This window comes from Triturus cristatus, chromosome 4_2 (assembly GCF_964204655.1).
Source record: "Triturus cristatus chromosome 4_2, aTriCri1.1, whole genome shotgun sequence".
In the NCBI taxonomy this organism is placed as follows: Eukaryota; Metazoa; Chordata; class Amphibia; order Caudata; family Salamandridae; genus Triturus; species Triturus cristatus.
In genome coordinates this window covers 48,163,465-48,188,157 of record NC_140586.1, presented here as the reverse complement: position 1 = coordinate 48,188,157, position 24,693 = coordinate 48,163,465, and the positions used below count along the sequence as shown (strand labels likewise).

Genomic DNA, 24,693 nt, shown 5'->3' with positions numbered 1-24,693 from the left:
CATGTGTATCCTTACCTCAACGACTGGCTAATAAAGGCAAGTTCACGCGACAAATGCGAGGAACATGCACAGCGGGTCACAAGGACACTAACGAAGCTGGGATTCTCAATAAACTGGGGGAAATCCTCAATGGAACCAGAACAGGTGAAGATCTTCCTGGGGGCACAGATCAACACCATAGAGAGAACGGTGATGCCCAGTGACAAGAGAACACTAGCCCTGCTGAAGGAGAAGCGCCTCTACCAGAAGGGGCGACCTCTGACAGTGAGAACAGCGAGCAAGATCATGGGGATGATGGCGTCATGCATTCACCTAGTTGCCAATGTACGTCTACACATGAGACCATTCCAGGAATGGCTGCAACAGCAATGGTCACAAGTAAGCGGAAGTTGGGAGGATCTAGTGGTTGTAACGCATGCAGTGCAAGAAGAGATAGCATGGTGGAACAGGGAGAACATAACTATAGGGAAGCCCTTGACACCACCAAGCCCAACGGTGACCATCACCACAGACGCATCCCAGATAGGATGGGGAGCACATATGAGCAAGCTCAGAGTGAGGGGTCTGTGGACTCCAGCAGATGCGGTCAGACACATCTACTACCTGGAATTGAAGACCGTACTGCTAGCCCGGAAGGCCTTCCAGAAAAAACTGTCCAACCAAAAGGTGTTGATACAAACTGACAATACTACAACAATGTTCTACATCAACAAGCAGGGAGGAACACAATCGTTTCCCCTATCCAACCTGGCTCAGGAGATTTGGAGATGGGCCATCCCACTCAAAATAGACCTGCTGGCCATACACCTACCAGGGAAGGACAATGTGGAAGCAGACTGGCTCAGCAGGCAGACTTCAGCATCCCACGAGTGGGAGCTCAATGGACAGGAAACGCAAAGGCTATTCAGAAGGTGGGGTACACCGACAATAGACCTGTTTGCAACACGCCAGAATGCAAAATGCCAAAACTTCGCATCCAGACAACCAGAAAAACAATCCCAGGGGAATGCCCTATGGATAAGTTGGTCAAAAATATTTGCCTACGCTTTTCCACCAATACCACTGATACACAGGGTACTCAACAAGTGCAGGACCAGCAACATGACGCTGATCCTAGTGGCTCCACAGTGGGCAAGACAGACATGGTACTCACAAATAGTGATAATGGCACAGGGACCACCACACAAGTTCACCGAAAGAAAAGACTTACTCTCCATGCAAACGGAGAGGTTCTACACCCAGAGCCAGAGAGCCTCGGCCTAGCGGCATGGCTCCTGAAGACATAGAGTTCGCACACCTTAAGCTACCTCAAAGCACCATGTGAGTGCTCCGTGAAGCAAGGAGGCCGACGACACGGAAATGCTATGGGGAAAAATGGAAGAGGTTCACACTGTGGTGCAGCAAACATAAACTGCAAAATAAGTTGTCAAGGGAATCAACGGTGCTTAGATACCTCACACACCTACTAAAGGCTAAACTATGTTCATCCTCGCTAAGGGTACACCTAGCGGCGATTGTAGCTTACACACAAGGTGAGACGGGAGAAAGTTTCTTTACGTCACGAGTAGTAAAGAGGTTCCTGGAAGGGGCAAAAAGGATAGCGCCACCAAAGAGAATGCCGCCGCCGGCGTGGAACCTCAACATGGTCCTGACGGAACTTATGAAGGCGCCCTTTCAGCCCATCCACAGGGCCTCACTACAAATGCTGACAATGAAAACAGCCTTTCTGGTGGCAATAACCTCGCTGCGCAGGGTAAGCGAGCTGCAAGCGTTAACGCTGCAAGAGCCCTACATCCAAATACACAAGGACCGAGTCGTAATGAGAACTGACCCACACTTCATGCCGAAGGTGGTGTCGGCATTCCATATGAACTAGACAATACAAATACCTAGCTTCTTTCAGAACCCAGCCACTAGTGCAGAAAGGGCACTGCACACTCTAGACGCTAGAAGGGCGGTGATGCACTACATCGAGAGAACCAAGGAGCACAGGAAAACCATGCAGTTTTTCGTGTCCTTCGCAGCCAGCTTCCTGGGTAGACCAGTAACGAAAGGCACCATCGCTCGATGGATCGCACTAACGATACAATTCTGCCACAAACAGGCAGGGCAAGAGCTATCGGAGGGGGCACGGGCCCACTCCACAAGGAAGAAGGGAGCAACGATTGCCTTTCTGGCAAACACACCTATCCAAGACATTTTCCTGGCGGCAACATGGGCTTCACTGCACACGTTCACTAAGCACTACTGCGTGGATATACAAATGAACAAGGAAGCACAAGTAGGACAGAAGGTGCGTCAACATATATTCAACGACAAACGCTCATCTACCACCTAGCCGCCACAAAAATGACAAACCACTACAAAATCTATGCACAGCATAGTGAATCCAGAAAGAGTGAATCCAGAAAGATTCACGCTGCAAAACGAATAGTTTCTTACCTGTCGGTGTAGTTTTGCAGCTTGAAGATCTTTCTGGATTCACTAGCGAACCCACCCACCTCCGCCAGAAAGATGAGGCAGGAGAAGAAAAGGAAATAATGAAATGCCTAGGGTTAAAAAAAAAAAAAAAAGAATCCGAAGATGGCACCCCGAGGTAGGACTTCCGCAGGAAGCATGCCGACGTCATGAGAAGTACACCAAATGGTGGGACGTCGACGCCCACCTGGGCTACGAAAAAAAAAGACAAAAGAAAGACTATGATTCCGGACCCAACCACCAGACCGCGGAATAATGCACAGCATAGTGAATCCAGAAAGATCTTCAAGCTGCAAAACTACACCGACAGGTAAGAAACTATTCGTTACTGTTTAGAGTTTCATACTACACTACCTATAATTCAACCACACAGCTGTCGCTTCATTTAGGAACACAAAAGACTGCTTTAAAGGGAGCTGCAAATTTTGCTTACAAAGGGAGCAATCGAGCCAGTTCCAAGATGTCAGCAGGGACATAGTGTTTACTTATTGTACTCTCACATTCCCAGAAACAGATAGAGTGCTAAGTGATTGGACAGTGGGAGGATCTAGTGTTGGTTGAGTCTAGAGTACAGCACAAATTACAATGGTGGAACAACAAGAACTGGTTAATGGGTTGAATGTTTATCGCCCCCCGCCACTTGCAAGTCACTATCACTAGAGACACATCCCTTACATCCTTACAACTGGGCACCAATATATGAAGACTGTCCTGCTTCTCATTACTGCACAGTTACTCTCACTTGTATGGCGAATCACAATCTGAGGTGGAGTCTGTTTTGGTACACTGTGTGTGTGTTTTAAAGACCTGGCTCTTTAGGGCAGAATAATGCGTCGGGGGTTTGGCTTTTTGGTTTTCCATCTGCGTATTGCTGATCGCTTTAGCGCCGGGACACCTCTGTTTGAGGTAGCTGTTGCGCTCTACAAGTGTCTGTAGTATTATTTTAGGGGAGGGATCACAAGTCCCCTTTAAACCAAAACTTTTACTTAAAAGAAGAGCAACTTGTAACATCCATACACCACACTAGATGGCAGAAGTGTGCTGAGCATATCATCTACAGCAGTAGAAGCCTCAAACCGTTTGTTCTAGTTATTTTAAGTTTTCCATCCATCAGTTCTACTTGAGACCATGTTTGCTGAACTTGTAGCTAACACATACACTCTACCACCAGGGATGGGTTGATCATCACCATTGGTGTTGGAATCTCTTGCTGATCAGAGTCTCTGTGCTGGAGCCTTTTCAGATGACAGCACCAGGAAATACTGAATCACCATATGCAAGAGAATCTGTATTAACTGCATGAGTATTTACACCATTGCTTTTCTAAACATTTCTGGAACTGCCTCACGTGGAAATGAGCATACAGTACCAGAAAAATGCACAATACCATTGAGCCCAGAAGAGATGATAAAGCAGTGTTTCTGATCCTATCATTGCAGATTGATGAGCTGGCAAAGCCTGCCTTTTTATCCAAGAGTTTGGAGGAGCTGAAGATAGGCACCTACAGCAACATTGCCATGGTGCGGACTACCACTCCCGTTTATGTGGCTCTGGGCATTTTCGTGCAGGAGCGAGTCTCTGCCTTGCCAGTAGTGGATGAATCTGGTAAGGGAAGGTACCATTTTTTGTTGTCGCCATCTCTAAAATGTTGCCGCCTTCTACTTTTTTGAGGGCTCTGGAGAAACAAAAGTCTTAAGACGTTTAACTCTAGGACACACAGTGCTAATCCACGTGTAATCTAGGTGAACTCAGGGTCCTGCTGGAATGATCGAAGTTGGTCTGTGGTGATGAGCCAAGATGAAGGGCTTTAATTGAATTGCAGTATACAGCTGTGATACGCATGGCAAAACTGCTGGGGGAAGACAAGGTTCCTGCCATGCTAGCATGAGCTAGGGTGGGTTGAGGGTCCTGCTTTGGTGCATATGACTCCTGTCTCGATGACGTGGGGTTAACTGCATGGATGAGCTAAGATGAATGGCTGGGATGAAGTGCCTGCAATGTGGAGGCCCAAACCTTTAGGTGGGCTGAGGTGAGTTAGGGTCCTGCAGGAGGAAATGGGGTGAACTACTAGGATGACCTGAAAGAACTGCTTTTTGGAATGGTATTCTATTCATGATTAAGAGGAAAGAAAAGGGAAGAAATATGCTTAGTATTTGATTATGAAGAAATCCATAGGATAATAAACTGTATTTTGCATTTTATTGGCAATTCTAAGGCTATGATTGTAGAGAAAACCAGAATGAATAAAGGCCTGATGCCAAATGCATGCTTAACTATAGCCTTCATATTAATCTGTGCTGTAAACAACCTAAATAGAACACTAACCCTCACCATAAAAGTAATATTCATTCTCTAACAAGGAATCTTTGTTAATATTCAAAAATACCAATCCTGTCAATCAAAGTGAGGGACCCTGGAACATCTTTTTAACGAGGACAAAAAATCTTACTATGCCATGCAACATTTACTTTACATTTTTTATCCTCCTTTTAGGAAAAGAATGACAAAGCAATTCCTCACAGGCATCTACCCTTTGTAAGACCACTAAGAACACTGTCACTATGACTGCTCCTGAATATCTTCCTTCCCAGCATGCCTCAGTGACAGTTGGCCAAATTAGCCGTACATTCTTTTTTCTGGATCATTGAAGTAGGATTACAAGAAAAGAGCTCTACTAATTTCTTCTACTTTCATTGCAGTTTCACAAAAAAGGCATTACTCTTATTTCATATGCCCTTCAAACACATTGTACGCATTTTTTAAAAAGCTATTAGCTGATGGGTTTGGAGGGGTCATTCTATTTTGACTTTAGGCTTGTTTGCTTTTGGGTGTGACGTTTTCTTACAGATACTAGGCAAAATGAAAGACAGTAGTTTGCTGCAAAGCTACTAACTGTTTACATTTTTGTTCATCTGGTTTCTGTGTTTAAGAGGGTTTACTCACATTTCCTTGACATAGTGCCTAGAGCTAAAACTTTAAGCCATTGTATGACTAGGGGTTTTAAGTAACACTTTCTAGAGAGTTTCCGTTACTGTCAGTTATGTTGCACAGCAAAGGGGGCATAGAATGCCCTTACCACCCTCTAACATTCATTGTAGGTCCCTCAGAGGCTAAAGGGGTGCCTCAGCATCTGAGCATTGCTGATGTTGCAAGGACTCCATGGCTAAAGAGATCCCACTTTTGCCTGGTGATGGCTGTGGTCGAGGATGCATATCGGCTGTTGAGAGACTGATATGCTGTCACATTGCCTTAAAGTCGTTTGAATGAATAACATCATGAGCAGACACGGTGCCATGATAAAGCACTTCATCATTAGCAGACACATCCTCACAAGGCATAGTGAGTTGAATTCTCTCAATTATGTGAAGTGTCTTTAATGGCAGTGCTTGACTTGTATCAGAGATTAAGGATGCTGGGTAACCTTAGAACTATCATGAAGCTGTTAATCTCCAGTGTCTTTTGATTAAGTATGGATTACTCCAGTATTAGAACTTTCATAGATTCACATGCTTGAATCATTCCCCGTCATCGCGATGGGAGTGCCCGGTACCTTAGAAAAGTAATGTCACAATAGATATAGAACATAGAGGCCTTAAGCCTTTCAGTTTAGTAACATATCCAAGTTATTATTTTTTTTTAAAGTCAACCAGTCAGGTCACACCACCCTGTAGAACCTTCCTGGGTGAAGCTCCAGTCCCTCAGATTTTCTACCGCTCGTCATGCTAGGGAGTCTCCACTGAGCTCTGCTCAGTTTTCCTGTCAGAACTCTCCTGAAGATTTTCTACAGACTTTTTCTCTTCAAAATGTTCAGATATACTCTAAGACTCTATGTATCTGTTGTTTGGGTGTCTGAATGTGACTTTTAATATGTCAGACACACCTAAGAAGGGGCTCTTGTGGCAGAAAGAAGAGGTTGCACGTTGATGACTCTCATCCAGACTGCATGTACTATCTTTATCCTGCACATAAGACTGCAAGGTATGTCGCACGTTTTCCTCTACAACTTGGAAAAACTGTGAGGGGCGACTCCTTCTATGGCTGCAAAAGATAAAGACCAGAGAAACTACTGTCTCTGATCAGGTGAGTGACACTTCATCTATGTCTTCCTCCAAAACGCCTCTCAAGAGAGTTGGGGATGATCCTGCAGCTCATTTCTCTCATGAACCACCCAAAAAGTAATTCAAAAAGACTTCTTGGGTCTTTCATGGACACCCCAGCCAAGTTTCCTCATAAAAGTGACCTTCCTTCAGGATGAAAGGGGAAAAAGGAGTCCAGTTCCTCCTCCAAGGCACTCAAAAAATCGACTTCTGAGGCACCAACACCTCCACCTCAAATGAAGCACACATTTAAGAAGCTGCCTGCTGCTCCCTCAACGGATGGCTCATTGAGAGCATATCCATCGTCAAGAAAATTATTGGCGATGAGGACAGGCATAGCATCATCAACCGCATTCACCACCAACACTAGAACGGGTGTCGACAGCGGCATCTTCCTCGTTGACGACCTCATCGACCAGCCGTACCCCTATTTCGTCGACGATAAGGATTACCTCCTCATCAACGTTCCCCTCGATGACGACACCTCCGTCCTCTGAGAGTTTCCAGTCAACTGTGCCTACCCTGTTGCCAACAAATCCCTTGTTGACGATGACTGAAGCCATAAATCACGTTGAAGCTACCATCGTATATTGCCACAGGAAAAAATTGTAGTTCAGCAGAGAGTAAGCCAAAAAATGCTCACCCCGATTCGTATATCTCCAAGTAAGGAGCCTTCACTATTGCCTTCCCTTCTTCTGGACAATGAAGACTGTAAAGATGATAGCCTCTTTGGTGCAACACGTAGCCCTTCAGAACTATGTCAAATGGCAGGACAATTCTGATGAGGGTGACTACTATGAACAAGAGTATTGTGCCCTTCAGAAGCACTACCAACACCCTCAACAATACCAAGAAGACATGGTATGTCTTCCATCAACACTTGTATCTGACTTCCAGTTCATGCTGTCTGATGACAGGAAAAAGTTTCCTCCAGCGTCTGCTCCTGTTCAACACAGTCAGGCTATGACCGCTTCAGTGCCTCTTCAGCCAGCAATGCCCATGCAGCAATTGCCTCTGCCTCCACCAGTAGTCCATTCTTCACAAGTTGCGCAGCTACATGATCCCACCTCATCTGAGGAGGAAAGAGAAGAAGGTGATCTCCATGACCAAACAAAGCAAAGGAGTACTCCCAATAGACAGAAAACTGTCTTGGGGATATTTGGAACATAGAGCAAAGGAAAGAGATTATCTTTCTTAAAAAGACCCCTCACTCACCAACCTGGTTGGTGACATGCTTCATCATCGGGGTCCCACCTGGACAGCCGAGTGCCATCCAGGTGTGCTGCGACACCTGACTACAGTGGAGCTGTTTTTTTTTGTGTGAAGGTGAATAGAAAATTTTGGTTAAAAATTGGCCAGATTAAACCCAATCTAAATAATTTATTCTAGGGCAATTTGGACAATGTTAAAAAATGATATGGATACCGTGATAGGTTAGATTGACCTATAGTATCTTCTTGTGAGTAAAAAGTGAAAAAAGGTCTACATGTTTCAACCATCCGTTATTACCGGGTTTTCGTCAGGACCAGTGAACGTGACCCGGGGGGTGTACACTCGCTAAGGTGTACCCTGCCCTTGGTCACTCAGAACCTAACCATCTAATCACGGTTAGGACTCCCTTCCAATCGTCGAAAGGGAAAAATCTGTGAAAATAAACATATAAACACAGAACAGACATATAATACAAGTAATAATCATTCATTGTAGGGTCAATGCTCGTTGTAGTTGCCAAAAGAAGTTGTGAGCGTGAGACAATCATTCAACACTCAGTGGACCTCCTTGTTTACGAGGTAGTGGACTCACACGATCTCGCTCATCTGACTTTGACGATCAGGAGCCACACACACAAAATACATACCCACTCCTCATATTCAATTGAGTCGGTGTCAGTATACTCGGTCAAGAATAAAAGTGCACCAGTGTAACCATAAGGCCTAACGAGAAATATCCCGAAGTCCATGGTTATAACAAACCCACATGCATCCAAATTTAGTGGTGGGTAATCACACAATCTCACTCAATACGGTGAGCGTGCCGCTAGACTATATCAGCATCCAGATCGCTAGCGCAATAGGGTTCGCAAATTGTGTACCAAACCAAAGGTCAAGTTTAAGGAGGAGAACAGAAAAGGGGCGCTTACTGAGAACGCGGTCTTTGCGTGCCTCATGGGAGTCTGGGTCGTACGATTTGTTACCTACAAGATCTGGGTTAAAAAAATTGAGAGAGAATTAAAAAGACCTCACAGATATGATCGTGAGTAGGACACAAAGAACGGAAGTTTCCCGTACATGGCCAAAGTACTCACTCTGCGGAGCAAATCAATCCGTGGTGTACCTAGCAGTAAGACCGGCCGTATCTCCCTGTAGAATACGAAAGCCTGGGCAGCAGCGTCTTAGATACGCTGATGTTTCCGGGTCACGTGAATACGAGGCGTGACATGGCGGTCACGTGACCTACGTGGGCACGTATTGAGCCGCCAGTGTAAACACAGCCCGTGTCTAGAGTAATAAAGTTGGATGGGCAAAGAATGACTGCGTACAAGAAGTTATTTATGCCTAGTGTTGGTATTTGTTACGGGCCAGTGGTGATAAAGTGAAATAATGGGGGCAGTAATATTAAAATACCTAGTCCCTGTCGTTGAAATCGGTACAGGTATCATAGAAGAGAGTAAAGGTTATTAATATTCCAAATGTGATATAAACGCGCTTGGTGTGGCGTGGGGTAGTCAATGAATAATCAATGAATAATAAGTTGATAACATAGTCGTTATCATCAGCAAGTTGTCGCCTCTTAATTAGAAAAGGATATTATGTCGGGGTGGTCATTAAAATAAGGTGTCTCAATCAAGGAGAGACTAATGACATATGTAAGAGATAGCACAGTTTGAGGTCATGGAATGCACGTATCAAATAACATATCCCTGGAATTAAAGGATCTCCTCAACAGACATTCCAACCACATTATTAAATGAATCCCTACCACACACATGTTCCCACTGGGTGTGTAGACCAATAGTGCCTCTCTCTTAGGAGTCCTTCTCATTAGATGAAATGCAAAAGTTGGGAAAAACAATTAAGTATCAAAGTATCACAGTAGAGTGAGGTATTATTTAGGCAATACAGAGTTCCAAGGAATATTCTCGTTTAGGCCATTGATGTGGGTAGATAGCCTTACACCCACCTTTGTTCCTTTTCAAAAAGTCTTTGTTGCACATTAAAACCGGATTTAATTTGCTCAATTATAGTCCATGACCACCATGATGAGTGGGATGATAACATGTTGCCAACACTGTCATCTCCATCACCGCCTCCAGTGCATTCTCCTCTGGAGAACACAGGAGGTTTCCACAACCTGTTAAAGCAGGGGCACGTTTCGACTTGCCTATACCCGCAAAACCAAATGACTGTTTCCTTTATGATTTCAAGGAACCTTTTCGGAAAACAGTCAGGCCCATCATGGATTACATTTGGGATGAGAGCTTAAAGGGTATGTGTAATCCAGCCTCAGTAGAAGCAATGTTGCCACAACTCAATAAAAAATATATGGGAGAGAACGAGGCACGAGCCTACCTAACGGGTCACCCCAAACCAGTAATTTCCCAGGCGGCACAACTAAGATCCAGGAATCCCTCCACACCCCTATCAGCGCCTTCAGGCAAAGAAGGTAGACACCTCTATGACATCAGGAAGTGTTTATCAGCTATGTCAGCACTCACAGTGAGAGGAGCTAATTCCCTGGCTGATAAGATCGCCAAATGTGGTCCGATATTTCCCCATATCTGGACAAGCTCAAAGATTACATTAAGGGGGAAGCAAAAAAGCATTGCTAGAAGATGAGCGCACCTCATCGGAGATAATTGTGTCATGGATTTTGCCACCACTGGATTCAGGTAGCTGGCTCGGGCAGCGGTATTCTGCAGTCAAGGCTGGCTTAAAGCTACTACTTTCAGAACACAGGTCCAGACCAAAATATTAGATTTACTTTATGATGGAGAAGCTTTGTTTGGAAAACACATTGACGATGTTCTCTAAGCAATAAAAACAGACACATTCCCAAGTGTCCCCAAGTCCTTAGGGCCCGTACAATACAAAAAGCTGCCCTTTCATGGTTCTCAAGGAAGAGGGCAACCACATATTCCTCCACTAACCAACGATTTCACTCCCTGTACCAACAATGACAACCAACATCGGCAGCCTATAACAGACCTCTTCACAGAGCAAAATCTGGACAAGGCAAGGATACTAGCCGCCAACAATGACTTCGTCCAGGCGCCGGCGACTTCCCTCCCTTTTCCAACCAGGGTAGCAGGGAGAGTAACTAACCATATGTTTAAGTTTCAAGCACTCCACAATAAAATTCAAGTCTGTAGTGTATATAAGTATCCAATGTCTTTTATTCAGACATTATAGTTCATATTCATTCTGATAGTTCATTTGCGCAAATTTCTTAACAAGACATAAGACAGGACTTCATCAGGGCTGAAACAAATATGACAAAGATGTCAGGAATGAGAGGATTCGGGATGAACCCATTCACCCTCTTGGTGTCATGTGTTGTAAAGAAAAGAAAAGAATGGTGCAAGCTTGTGATGAGTTAGTCTTCATATGAAGACAGGATAAATCATAAGTAAGAAAGCTTCCACCTAACGAGATCAACACCTGAGGTGACATAAGATCCCAACTCCACATTAGAGCAGCATGCGTGTCAAGAGACATAAAAACCAATAAAGAGAGAGAAAGAAAAATTGTATCACCACATGTGTAAAACCCAAACTATACACTTAGCTTCATAATAGCAGGTGAATTGGCCCGATAAAAAAAGTCATAGAATATCACAAGATCAAAACCCGTATGCGGACACACAAGGTATTCCAAAATTAGAAAATCGAAGTGCGGACGTTTTTTACAAGATAACAAAATGGACTCCATTCATGGTCACCTAAACAAAGCGAAAGGGTAAAGATACGTGTCAGTTCAGTTTGAACAAATTTTCTTTAAATAAAAGAGATGGTATGTACACCATAATTCAATCCTTCTACTAGAGTATCAATTAAAAAACACTCAAAGATACGTTGTTAGTAAACAGAGTGAAGCAGAGAAAGAGACAAAAAAAGTTGTCATGGCTAAATGTGGAAATGCAAGAGAAACGCAGTCAGTACATTACATTTGTATACATATGCGATCGATACAATGAAATAGTGCAGTGAAACCCATGATCCAAAAAAATCTGCACCAATTTAATTATCTATACGTAATCAACACCGTCCCTAGTACATTTCACAGTCCAATCCAAAAGACTGTGTGTGTTAAGACAGAGCCGAGTAGATAAATCACCATTTTACAAATCAGTAGAGGAAACCATATTAATCTCGTAAAGAACACATAAATCATAAATACCAGTAACATTCTACATGAATCTGCATGATCATATAGTATCGTTTTATACAAATCATTACAATCATTGTCTATGTAACATAGGGGAATTACATGGTACAAGTCCTAGTCAACAATCCTGTCTTTTAGTGATCTCCTAGAAAGTAGTGTAGCTCACGGTCGATATTGAGACCCTCCTCCACTGCTTTAAGGCGCATAATCCAAATCGCCTCTTGACGTCGTAGTCTAAGTTCTCTGTTCTCGCCCCTCTCCAGAGGTGGGACCATTTCTAGGCCGTGAAAGCGAAATGACCTGTGATGGTCTTGTTTTTCACACGAAAATGTGTGCACTGCAAATGGATATCACGAGTCACCTTGTTTTACCGCCCTGAAATGTTCTTGAATTCTTTCCTTGAGCATCCTAATGGTACTTCCCACATAGATTTGTTCGCATTTACAGATTAAAACCTACACTACAAATCTAGTGTGACAATAGATATTGGTACAGATGGTAAACTTAGGGATAAGATTGTAGGAAAATTGCTTCAAAACTACACACAATCTACATACTGAACAGTTTCCACATTTATGTGAACCATTGTTACGGGCTATAAGCCAGTCCTGTGATTTTACATGAGCTGGGTAACTAGGCCTGATAACTCCACCCAATGTTTTCCCTCTACGAAATGTAATACTGGGATTTCTAGGAATAAATGATGCAATGTTGCTATCACCCCAAAGTAGATGCCAGTGTCTCTTCATTATTTTACTGGCGTTCCCTATATTACTCACAAATGTCAGTATAGGTCTGATTAGGTCACAATGTGTGGTAGACTCTTTGCGATTATCAGAAAGTGTGTCTTGTCGTCTGAGTTTCATAGCCTTAGTGGTTGCTCTGTTAATTAGATGTTGATCATAACCCCTAATCCTAAACCTAGTCCGGATCTGTTCCACATTATCTTTGAATTCCTCATTACGGCTACAGTTTCTCCTTGCCCTAACCATCTCGCCAAAGGGTATTGCTGCGATCTGATGGTTAGGGTGAGAACTGGTCACGTGTAATACCGCGTTACATGATGTATCCTTCCTATACATCCTACTGTTAAGCATGTGATCATATACATCCTACTGTTAAGCATGTGATCATATACATATAATTCCACATCCAGGAATACAATGCTCTGCTTGCTATGGTGCATTGTGAAGGACATATTATACGGGTTCTCTTCCAACTATCGTTTAAAGCCGAGCAGATCATGCTCTGTCCCGTCCATATCAGCAGAATGTCGTCAATATATCTGCCCCAAAAATGTATATATTGGACCCGTTGGCACCAGTCTTTCCCCAGATCCACTCCTTCTCAAACCACCCCCTAAAGAGGTTTGCGTAAGAAGGAGCGAATCTGGATCCCATAGCGGTCCCGCTAATTTGTTGGAACCACTTGCCTTCAAACAAAGACACTTTGTTCTGTAAAATGATCTCAATCATGCTTATGATCATTTCAGTGTGTAAAAACAACTCTGCTGCTCTCTTACGTAAATAGTGTTTAATAGCAGTCATGCCAAATTCAGAAGTGATATTTGTATACAAGGATACAACGTCCAGGGTAACTAAAATCATCTCCTCATCCCATATTATGTCGCTCATCATATTTAAGACCTGTTTAGTATCCCTGATATACAATGGGAGGAGTGGCACCAAAGGTGCAGTACTTTAATCCCTGTTGTTTTATTGTTCACTTGGATCTCTTACCTCATCTGGTTTTCCTGCTCTTGGTGTAGGGAATCGGAAGGGCAATACCCGTACACCAAGAGCAGGAAAACCAGACGAGGTAAGAGATCCAAGAGAAGAATCAAACGACAGGGCAGGTATGCGGACCAGATCATGGACCAACAAAAGGAAGTGCTATGTATTGAGACTAATGAAAAACACATGAATGTGAATGTGATTAACCTGTGTAATCAATTACTGACTAAAGCCATGATTAAAGTACTGCAGAAAGGTTTTGGGATTTGTCCTTCTAATGTGATTAAAACTGAACAACTAAAGATTGATATGTACAAATTTGTTCGTAAACTAAAGTTGCAAAGTATTTCTCCCAACGTCCTATCAATATAGATCAAGCACATTCTACTATTTCATGTAGCTCTTGTGGCGATACAAGATACAGTTGATACACTTTTACTTCTATCATTGGATCCTCAAGAGGATAGTCCCATGGATGAAAGAGGTTTACTACACCAAGTGGATATTGATATTGGTCATACTAGGGTAGTGGACTGAAACCTGGATGAAAGTGGACCCCTAATCTCCTTCCTGATTACTGTTGTGACATGTTCTTCAAGAATATTTGTGATGATCTAGACCGTGTCTCTTTTAAAAACACTGTAGGGAGACACAAAGGGACTGATAATCTTACCAAACAAGAAAGACTTGCACTGAGCAACTTAAGAGACAATGAGACCCTGATTATTAGAGAGGCAGACAAAGGTGGATGTATAGTGGTTATGAACAGGTCTGACTACAATAATGAAGTATACTCTCAACTTGCCAATACAGTTTGTTACAAAGCTTTGGATGGGAATCCCATATTACGTATCACTACTGCAGTTAATAAAGAACTGAAATGCTGGTGTGATATGGGATTACTCACTCTGGATGAATATACGTTTCTTAAAATAGATAGACCAAGATTTCCGTGCCTATACATCCTACCCAAAATTCACAAACCTGCCCCTTTCCGCCAGGGAGACCAATCGTCTCCGGTATAGGTGGACCCACGGAACACATATCCCAGTTTATAGATACATTTCTAAAACCTTTGGTGCCACTTCTCCCAACGTATATCAGGGATACTAAACATGTCTTAAATATGATGAGCAACATAATATGGGATGAGGCGATGATTTTAGTTACCCTGGATGTTGTACCCTTGTATACAAACATCACTTGAGTTTGGCATGACTGCTATTAAACCGTATTTACGTAAGAGACCAGCAGAGTTGTTTTTACACACTGAAATGATCATAAGCATGATTGAGATCATTTTACAGAACGTGTTTTTGTTTGAAGGCAAGTGGTTCCAACAAATTAGCGGTACAGCTATGGGATCCAGATTCGCTCCTTCTTACGCGAACCTCTTTATGGGATGGTTTGAGAAGGAGTGGATCTGGGGAAAGACTTGTGCCAACTGGGTCCAATATATACATTTTTGGGGCAGATATATTGACGACATTCTGCTGGTATGGACGGGGACAGAGGATGATATGTCGGCTGTAAACGATATTTGGAAGAGAACCTGTATAATATGTCCTTCACAATGTACCATAGCAGGCAGAACATTGTATTCCTGGATGTGGAATTATACGTATATGATCACATGCTTAACAGTTTGTATAGGAAGGATACATCATGTAACGCGGTATTACACGCGACCAGTTCTCACCCTAACCATCAGATCGCAGCAATACCCTTTGGCGAGATGGTTAGGGCAAGGAGAAACTGTAGCCGTAATGAGGAATTCAAAGAAAATGTGGGACAGATCCAGACTAGGTTTAGGATTAGGGATTATGATCAACATCTAATTAACAGAGCAACCACTAAGGCTATGAAACTCAGACGACAAGACACACTTTCTGATAATCGCAAAGAGTCTACCACACATCGTGACCTAATCAGACCTATATTGACATTTGGGAGTAATATAGGGAACGTCAGTAAAATAATGAAGAGACACTGGCATCTACTTAGGGGTGATGGCAACATTGCATCATTTATTCCTAGAAATCCCAGTATTACATTTCGTAGAGGAAAAACATTGGGTGGACTTATCAGTCCTAGTTACCCATCTCCTGTAAAATCACAGGACTGGCTTACAGCCCATAACAATGGTTCACATAAATGTTGCAACTGTTCAGTATGTAGATTGTGTATAGTTTTGAAGGAATCTTCCTACAATCTTGGCCGTAAGTTTACCATCCATACCAATATCTATTGTCACACCAGATTCGTAGTGTATATTTTAATCTGTAAATGTGAACAAATCTATATGGGTAGTACCATTAGGATGCCCAAGGAAAGAATTCAAGAACATTTCAGGGCGGTAAAGCAAGGTGACTCGAGATACCCATTTGCAGAGCACACACTTTCGTGTGAAAAACAAGACCATCACAGGTCATTTCACTTTCACGGCCTAGAAATGGTCCCACCGCTAGAGAGGGGTGGGAACAGAGAACTTAGACTACGACGTCAAGAGGTGATTTGGATTATGCGCCTTGAAGCAGTGGAGCATGGTCTCAATATCGACCGTGAGCTACACTACTTTCTAGGAAATCACTAAAAGACAGGATTGTTGACTGACTTGTACCATGTAATTCCCCTATGTTACTCAGACAATGACTGTAATGATTTGTATCAAACTGTACTATATGATCATGCAGATTCATGTAGAATGTTACTGGTATTTTATGATGTATGTGTTCTTTATGAGATTAATATGGTTTCCTCTACTGATTTGTAAAATGGTGATTTATCTACTCGGCTCTGTCTTAACACACACAATCTTTTGGATTTGACTGTGAAATGTACTAGGGACAGTGTTGATCACGTATAGATATTTGAATTGGTATAGATTGTTTTGGATCATGGGTTTCACTGCACTATTCCAATGTATCAATCGCATATGTATACAAATGTAATGAACTGACTGCGTTTCTCTTCCATTTCTACATTTAGCCAGGACTACTTTTTTTGTCTCTTTCTCTGCTTGTCTGTTTACTAACAACGTATCTCTGAGTGTTGTTTAATGCATACACAGCCTCCATCGATACTCTAGTAGAAGGATTGAATTATGGTGTACATACCATCTCTTTTATTTAAAGAAAATTTGTTCGAACTGAACTGACACGTACCTTTACCCTTTCGCTTTGTTTAGGCCACCATGAATGGAGTCCATTTAGTGATCTTGTAAAAAATGTACTCACTTTGATTTTCTAATTTTGGAATACCTTGCGTGTCCGCATACGGATTTTGATCTTGTGATATTCTATGACTTTTTTTATCAGGCCAATTCACCTGATATTATGAGGCTAAGTGTACAGTTTTGGTTTTACACACGTGATGATACAATTTTTCTTCCTCTCTGTTTATTGGTTTTAATGACTCGACGAGTTCTGCTCTAATGTGGAGTTGGGATCTTATGTCACATCAGGTGTTGATCTCGTTAGGTGGAAGCTTTCTTACTTATGATTTATCCTGTCTTTATATGAAGACTAACTCATCACAAGCTTGCACCATTCTTTTCTTCTCTTTGCAACGCATGACATCAAGAGGGTGAATGGGTTTATCCCGAATCCTCTCATTTCTGACATTGTCACATTTGTTTCAGCCCTGATGAAGTCCTGTCTTATATAAAAACGGAAGAAACACGTGTTGGCATGAAGCTGTGGCATGAAGCTGTTATGTCTTGTTAAGTAATCTGTGCAAAGGAACTATCAGAATGAATATGAACTATAATGTCTGAATAAGAGACATTGGAAACTTACGTACGCTACGGACTTGAATTTGAATGTGAAGTGCTTGGAGCTTAAACATAACGTGTGAGGAAATAGACTGTTGTGTCTATTTTCCTATTGAGGAAGATTTGGTGAGACTACCTCCTCCTTAAGCACCCTACATAATTGTAAATTTTCTGCTGGGGCAACTGAAGACCATATTGTTGTGTGCGCCACTTTCCCAAGTCACCACCATTATTGTAACAAGAATAACCTGCAGAAGTGGATGTTGACCCTCTGAAGGTGTGTATCTGATATGTTGTATTTGCATTGCCTCTTACTGGGGAAAGCTTTTCTGTTGTCACAGTTAAAGCTTATTTGTTGATCTTTCTTTGTTCAAGTGGATCACTTTGTTCCTCAGACCTGCTCGCTACCTGAGAGGTACTGCTTTTGTATTGTTTCAAGAGGTGAGGCATCTGCAGGTAGAAGTAGCCATCAGTAGAACAAGTTACTTAAACTTTTGGTAACTATCTGTTCGAGGCATATGAGCTGCAGATTATACACTGTGCATAGATCGCCATCTGGTGTTGGGCCCGGATGTTTGCAGTTTGTTTTTCCTCTTGGAAAGTCTTTGGAAGTCACGAAGTCGGTGACTCCTCCTTTGGTTCGTATTGCGCATGGGCTTCGGCTCCATCCTCAGATTGGTTTTTTCCGCCATCGGGCTCGGATGTAATACCTTGCGCTCCGGTTCCGAACTTTTCCAGTTCAACGATCGACGCAAAATCCTCGCTCATCGAGATCCTTCAGATAATAAATCATCTTAATCACTTTCTCTTCGGCACTTCTTCGATTCCGGTCGTCGACGTCGGCCTTCGGGCCTATTCCGGCTCCGGTCTCGGCTGATGGAAAGAACTCCCTTCAAGAAGTGCCCTCGATGTGGGTCCAAGTTTCCCCACACCGATCTTCACGAGGTGTGCAACCTCTGCCTCTCCCCTGAGCACGAGGCCCGAGACTGTCCCGCCTAAAAGTCTTTTCGCTCTAAAAAGACTATTCGAGATCGACGGGCTAGACGCAACATGGCGCACTCCTCGACCTCCGCTCCAGTCGACATCTTCGGGGACGACGTCGAAGCTCCGGGACAGCAGAACGTCGAAGAAGAGGACAACGACCTCGTCAGTGCTTCCGAGGCCGACGACTCAGATGTGGAGGACATCACCCCGGCGCAGAGGGTCGTGAGTACATTACCCCCTCCCACACCCACGCCTGTTAAAAGGTAGAGGCAGTTGCAGTCGATAACCTTCTAAGTATTGCCCGGCGGTAATCGCCTCTTATACCATCCGATAATTAACCAACAAAGAGACAGGCGCCGGAGACTGGAAGGCAGGAAACAAAGTTTTATTCCGTCGGAGAAGAACACATCAGATCAGACAGCAAGGTATCGTCACGAGGTGCTCTCTCCACATCTGAGGCCTGGCCTCTTATACACAGGTTTATGACTTTATTGCAGGTTTATCATACATGGCACATTCTTGAGATTGCTTTGATACATGAAAGAACATCCTCGGAATCCCCACTTCGAGCTCGTTCCCAAACATACCTACAGTGGAAGTCCCCACCCTACCCACAGTAGGAGATGGCTATCACACAGCTGGACATTCCGCCAATTCCCGGGGGTGTGTGCGACTGGTCGGGTCTCAGGGGGTGGGGGGCCTTGATCTACTGTAATCCCTTTGATGTGGGGTGTTTCCCTTACAGTAGGGGCAATAAACTGCATCCGCAGGGCTAGGTGATGGCCTGGGATCGGCCCGGACAATCGGGTGAAGAGGAAGGGGGTTATCAAAGAGATGTATGACCATGTATGGGATGTCGGTCAGGCGTGGGATGTGGTTCCATGGCAGGGTCGCGCAGAAGGAGAGGGTTTATGGCCCGTGTATGAGAGAGCGGGGGTGGTCAGCATGTTGGGGGATGTTCGCAGCGCTAGGGGGACGCGTTGGCGATCGACAATGAGCAGGGAGAGAGGCCATGGTGCCTAAAATGGCTGCTGTGTGTTTTTGCGTGTGGTGCTGGGGAAAGACAAGATGGCGTAGATAATGTTCAGATACGAACTAAATTTCCACAGTCCTCCCTTTTAACATATCTCGCCAGCTTGCTTAGTTCGGATCTATCCCCATAATATTACGCATTTCTACTTCATACAAAGCTTTCATACGTTCGGCTTCAAAGTCCAGAGTCTTAGGACAGATACAGTTTGTAAAAAGTGAACACAGAGGTGGCAAGCATTGAATACCCAGGCAGCAACCACATAGTATCACGATTGGTATCAGGATAAACGTAAACAACCTCCACCCCCAACTTTTAATAGTGTCCCAAAACCAACTCCCAACGACCATCCTTCTTGCTCCTGATGAACCTCTGCGGAAAGTCTGTGGAGGTGTTCAATCGCCTTGTAGACTGAGGGTGAGTTATCCGGTACGTAGGTACAACAGCTGGACCCAATGATGCGGCATGCTCCTCCACGATCGGCCAGAACTACGTCTAGAACGAGGCGGTTCTGAAGAGCTACCAGGCGGACGGCCTGAAGCTCAGCGGTGTTGTTGGTGAGGATGCCGGCTGTAATGTTCATTGTTGTTTCGACTGCCTGGGTTAAGTGGCGGATGGCACGACTGTTTGCCATTGGGCCCCAAAGTGGAACAAGTCCTTTTACTGCGTCCATGAACTGTGCTCCGGTGGAGTCGGCTTGCACAATGTCTTTGGCGCGTTTCTGTCGGTGATGGTTTGCTGGAGCCACATATGTCGGAGGAAGGACAAAAGCGATGTAGCAGGTGCCTCCCCAACCTTTCGGAAGCCAGGTGTAGGCCTTAGTACCACAGATGAAGTACATATTTGGGGAGGTAACAAAGGACAGTGGATCAACTGAGTCCAATGTTCGGGTGATGAGGCAGGAGCTGTGGCCCACCAGCTGCGCCCCCAGGCCTTCGAGGCACACAAGTCCAGTGATGTTGATGACGGATAGGGCCACTGTTAGGGTGGCGGCCGTTCGTTTCCGGAGGTAAGAGAAGGTGGGTCTAGCTGGGTTGTTGAACACCTGCATTTCAACTTGTTCTTTGGCAGGGATGTCCATGTGAAAGGAAGTGTTTGATCTCAGAGGACAGAAGGGGGCAGAAGTTTTTCCAGTTTTGTTCAGCCAGAACCCATGGTAGAAGTGTGACACAGTTTTGCCGGAAGTGGCATTGTCCTTGTAGCTTTCTTGCAGGAGGATTAGCCAGGCGAGGCAGGAACCATGGACAGAAAAAGGTGAAGGGATGAAAGGGATAGAGTGTCCAGTGGCATGTGGTAGCAATCCACAGATCCAGCAATTAGTGGCATTGGCGGCAAGATTGTGTTGGTGGAGCAACTGCACAAAAGAGTTATTCCAGAACTCCTTACGCCTTTCTCGGAGTTGGGGTGAAAGTGAGATCAGATGGTGTTCTTTCATGGTGGTAGGTTGATCGGTGGTCAGCAATGTCTTATGAGCGGGTGCGCTCTCCTCCATGATCCAGAAGGTGACCATGAGGAGAAGGCAAAAGAGAAGGGTAATAAAAAGTGCAATAGTCTTTGAGCTGTGCATTTTGTCAGTCTTTGGGTTTTTGTAGTGGATCTTCGGACGTCCGGTTGCTTCCATCATCTTCATGTCGGGTGCTTCCATCATCTTCAAGGGACTCGGTAGCGGGCAGAACCACAGACTTTGTTTAATTTCTCTTCTGGAGGCCTTTGGGGTGATTAGGCTACCATTTTGAGATTTCGACTTAGTTCGTGGTCTGCTTAGCCGAGATTTCCTCCTTTCGTCGCAGGTTATACCCTTCCTTGGATGGCACAGTGGGATCGGGATATTTCATTAATTCAAGTTTCTCTGTATCCGGGTAGCAGCTCAGGGATGGTCGGTCTTTGTCCAGGGGTTCCTCTTGGGCGGTGATGTTGTCGGTTGTCGTCAGGGTCGGTGAAATCTTCTTAAAATGGTGTGCGTGCAGCCAATTACGCTTCCCCTCCACTCGAAGAGCTGTTCGGGTGGTGATTAGGACTTGCAGGGGGCCCGTCCAGCGGGGCTCCAGACTCTTGGTGCGCTGGAAGTTACGTACTAAGACAAAGTCACCGGGTTGGATGTCGTGCCCGGGGCCCCTGGAAGCATCGGGAATGGCTTGCAGCACCTGCTGATGGATAACAGACAACGTTTTAGTTAGGTTGTACAAATAGTCAGACATAAGGACGTCCGGGACGTCGTGGATGGATGTCGGTTTTGGTGCGGTCCAAAGGTTCATGGGCCGCCCGAAGACGACCTCGTAGGGGGTTAAGTGGTGTTTGGTAGGAGTGGAACGCATTGATAGCAATGCTAGCGGGAGGGCGTCTGGCCATTTCAGTCCTGTGGTGGCAACTATTTTGGCTATTTTGAGCTTCAATATGGCATTATGTCACTCAACCAAGCCTGCAGATTGGGGGTGGAAGACCGCATGGAACTTTTGTTTTACACCCAACCCCTTTAGGATGAGTTGGATAACTTCGGCTACGAAGTGGGGGCCGTTGTTGCTCCACAGAATTCGACAAAGGCCGTAACGGGGGAAGAGTTCTTTCAGCAATACTTTTGCGGTAGTCATAGCAGTGTTGTCGCGGGTTGGGTAGGCTTCCACCCACTTGCTGAAGGCACACACAACGACAAGTACGTACTTCAAACCTTGGCACCTTTCTAATTGGATGTAGTCCATTTGTAGGACTTCAAAGGGGTGATTAGGAACCCCAAACCCTCCCCGGGGTACAGCAGTTCCTTTCCCAGGGTTGTGTTGGAGGCATACCAGGCATTGTTGGACCAGACGTTTGGCTGAGTCTGGGATCTTGTCATTGTGCCAAACTTTGGAGATGAGTTCGATCATGGGGGCAGACCCTATGTGTGTGGGGGAGTGTGCCATGGTCAGCATGGGGATCAAGTATGAGTCAGGTAGCAACCATTTGTTCGAGTCTTTAGTTCGCCAGCAACCGTCATCGTCCTTCAATCCCACCCGTGCCCATTCAGTCAATTCGTGTGGTGAGCTGGCTAATTGGATGTCCCTAATCGTTTCTCTAGCATCCTTCCACTTCTCAGTTTGTGACCTGGTCACATACATGCGGGTCGTGGACCTATTCTCGGCTGTGGTTCGGGCAGTAATGTCAGCCAGAGCATTTCCCTGTCCTATAATGTCTGTCACCTTCTTGTGTGCCTGGCATTTAATCACAGCTAGCCGTGTGGGGAGGAGGACTGCCTCGGTCAAAGCGGAGACTAGATCTCCATGTAAGATGGGTGTGCCATGTGAAGTCAGGAATCCCCTCTCTTTCCATAGGAGCCCAAAGTGGTGAACTACCCCGAAGGCATACTGGCTGTCAGTGTAAATGTTTGCGGTTATCCCCGCTGCTAGGATGCATGCTCGGGTGAGAGCAATCAGTTCAGCCGCCTGTGCGGATCGCTGTGTGATGCGGGCTGTCTCAACAACTGTTCGGGCCGTGGTAACTGCATAGGCGGCTGAGGTGGTGCCATCGGGGAGCTTGATGCATGAGCCATCTACCCACAGTTCTCCGTCAGGGTCCGGGAAGGCAGTATCTCGGTGGTCAACCCTACTCTTGGTCTGTTCGTCGGTGAGGGACACGCAGTCATGTATAGGGGACGCATTGGGGTCAGTGTCAGGGAGAGGTAGTAGAGTAGCTGGATTCAGAGTGGTGCATCGTTTCAATGTGATGTGGGGTGCAAGCAGAGTAAGTTCATAACCTGTCAGTCGTGCGCTAGTCAGGTGCTGAGTCTTGGTCTGGTTCAGGAGGGTGTCAACCGCATGGGGTACTAACACAGTGAGGGGGTTCGAGAGCACGATCCCCTCACTTTGCTGGATAGAGACAGCAGCGGCGGCTACTGCTCGAAGGCAGGCGGGCAAAGCTCTGGCTACAGGGTCAAGAGTGGCAGAGAAGTAGGCACAAGGGCGTTGTTTAGGACCTATGGACTGGGTTAGAACAGACAACGCGCACCCCTCCCTTTCGTGGGTGAAGAGGGAGAAAGGTTTAGTGTAGTCTGGGGTTCCTAGGACTGGTGCTGAACAAAGGGCATCTCGCAATTCTTTGAAGGAGGACTGGCATTCGGGTGTCCAGGGGAGGGGGAAGGGGACGTCTTTAGCCAGCAGGGAAAGCAGAGGTTTTACAATGAGGCTGAAGTTTGGCAACCACTGTCGACAGAAGGAGGTGAGACCAACCAGGGACCGCACTTGCTTCTGAGTTTTGGGGACAGGGGTTTCTAAGATGGTCTGAATTCGGTCAGGTGTAAGTTTCCTCCCGTCTTTGGATAGGAGGTGGCCTAGGTATGTCACTTGAGGTTGGCAGAATTGTAACTTCTTCCTGGAGACCTTGTGACCGTTCTCCGCAAGGAAGTGGAGGAGGTGAATGGTGGCTGTAATTGCAAGTGGAGTGGTGTCGGCCGCCAGAAGAATGTCATCAACGTACTGTATTAACACCACTCCATCTGGTAGTTGGACTGCATCTAGTTGTCTCTTGAGGGCTTGGCTATAGATGCTGGGGCTCTCAGTGTAGCCTTGGGGTGCCCTACAGAATCTGTATGAACGGGCTTTTAGGGTGAAGCCGAACAGGTAGCGGCTGTCTGGGTGGATGGGGATGGAAAAGAATGCGTTCTTGAGATCAATAACGGTAAAGGTGGTGGCAGTGGACGGAATCAGGGTGAGGATGGTGGTGATGTCCGAGACCACGGGGTACTGGGGTATGACTACTTTGTTAACCTCTCGCAAGTCAACAATGAAGCGGTATGCTTTCTCATCTCCCTCGCCTTGCTTCTTTACAATAGGTAGGATAGGGCTGTTGCAAACATTACTGACTACTTCTTCTACCACTCCTGCATCGACTAGGGACTGGATGATTTCCACCAATGCCTTCTCGCCTTCGGGCGATATCCGATACTGTGGAAGCTTTGGGAGCACTGCGTCCGGTCGGACGGTTATGTGTACAGGGTCGATCACCAAGCGCCCTACATCTGAGTCGGTTTTAGCCCATAGATGTGAGGGTAACGTGTCGAGTAGGGACAGGTCAGCATCGGTTATAGAGAACATACGTCGTGTGAGACAAGGCCTGAACAGATCTGGGTTATCGTGCAGGATGACTCGAACTCCGTCTGGGGAACATCTGATGGTAGCTCGGAAATGTTTTAGCAAATCAAATCCCATGATAGCATCGGGGGTGTTGGAGGAGAGCAGGAATGTCG

General features: G+C 45.2%; 1 protein-coding gene across 4 annotated transcripts in view; it reads left to right on the top strand.

Annotated features, from left to right (window-relative positions):
• PRKAG1 (protein kinase AMP-activated non-catalytic subunit gamma 1) overlaps window positions 1-24,693 on the top strand; it is a 268,130-nt gene that overhangs the window by 152,997 nt on the left and 90,440 nt on the right. For all 4 annotated transcript variants that reach the window (XM_085600412.1, XM_085600411.1, XM_085600410.1 and 1 more), the window contains exon 9: window positions 3,918-4,083. In XM_085600412.1, the coding sequence (XP_085456538.1) occupies window positions 3,918-4,083 (166 nt within the window). The remainder of the gene's footprint in view (window positions 1-3,917; window positions 4,084-24,693) is intronic.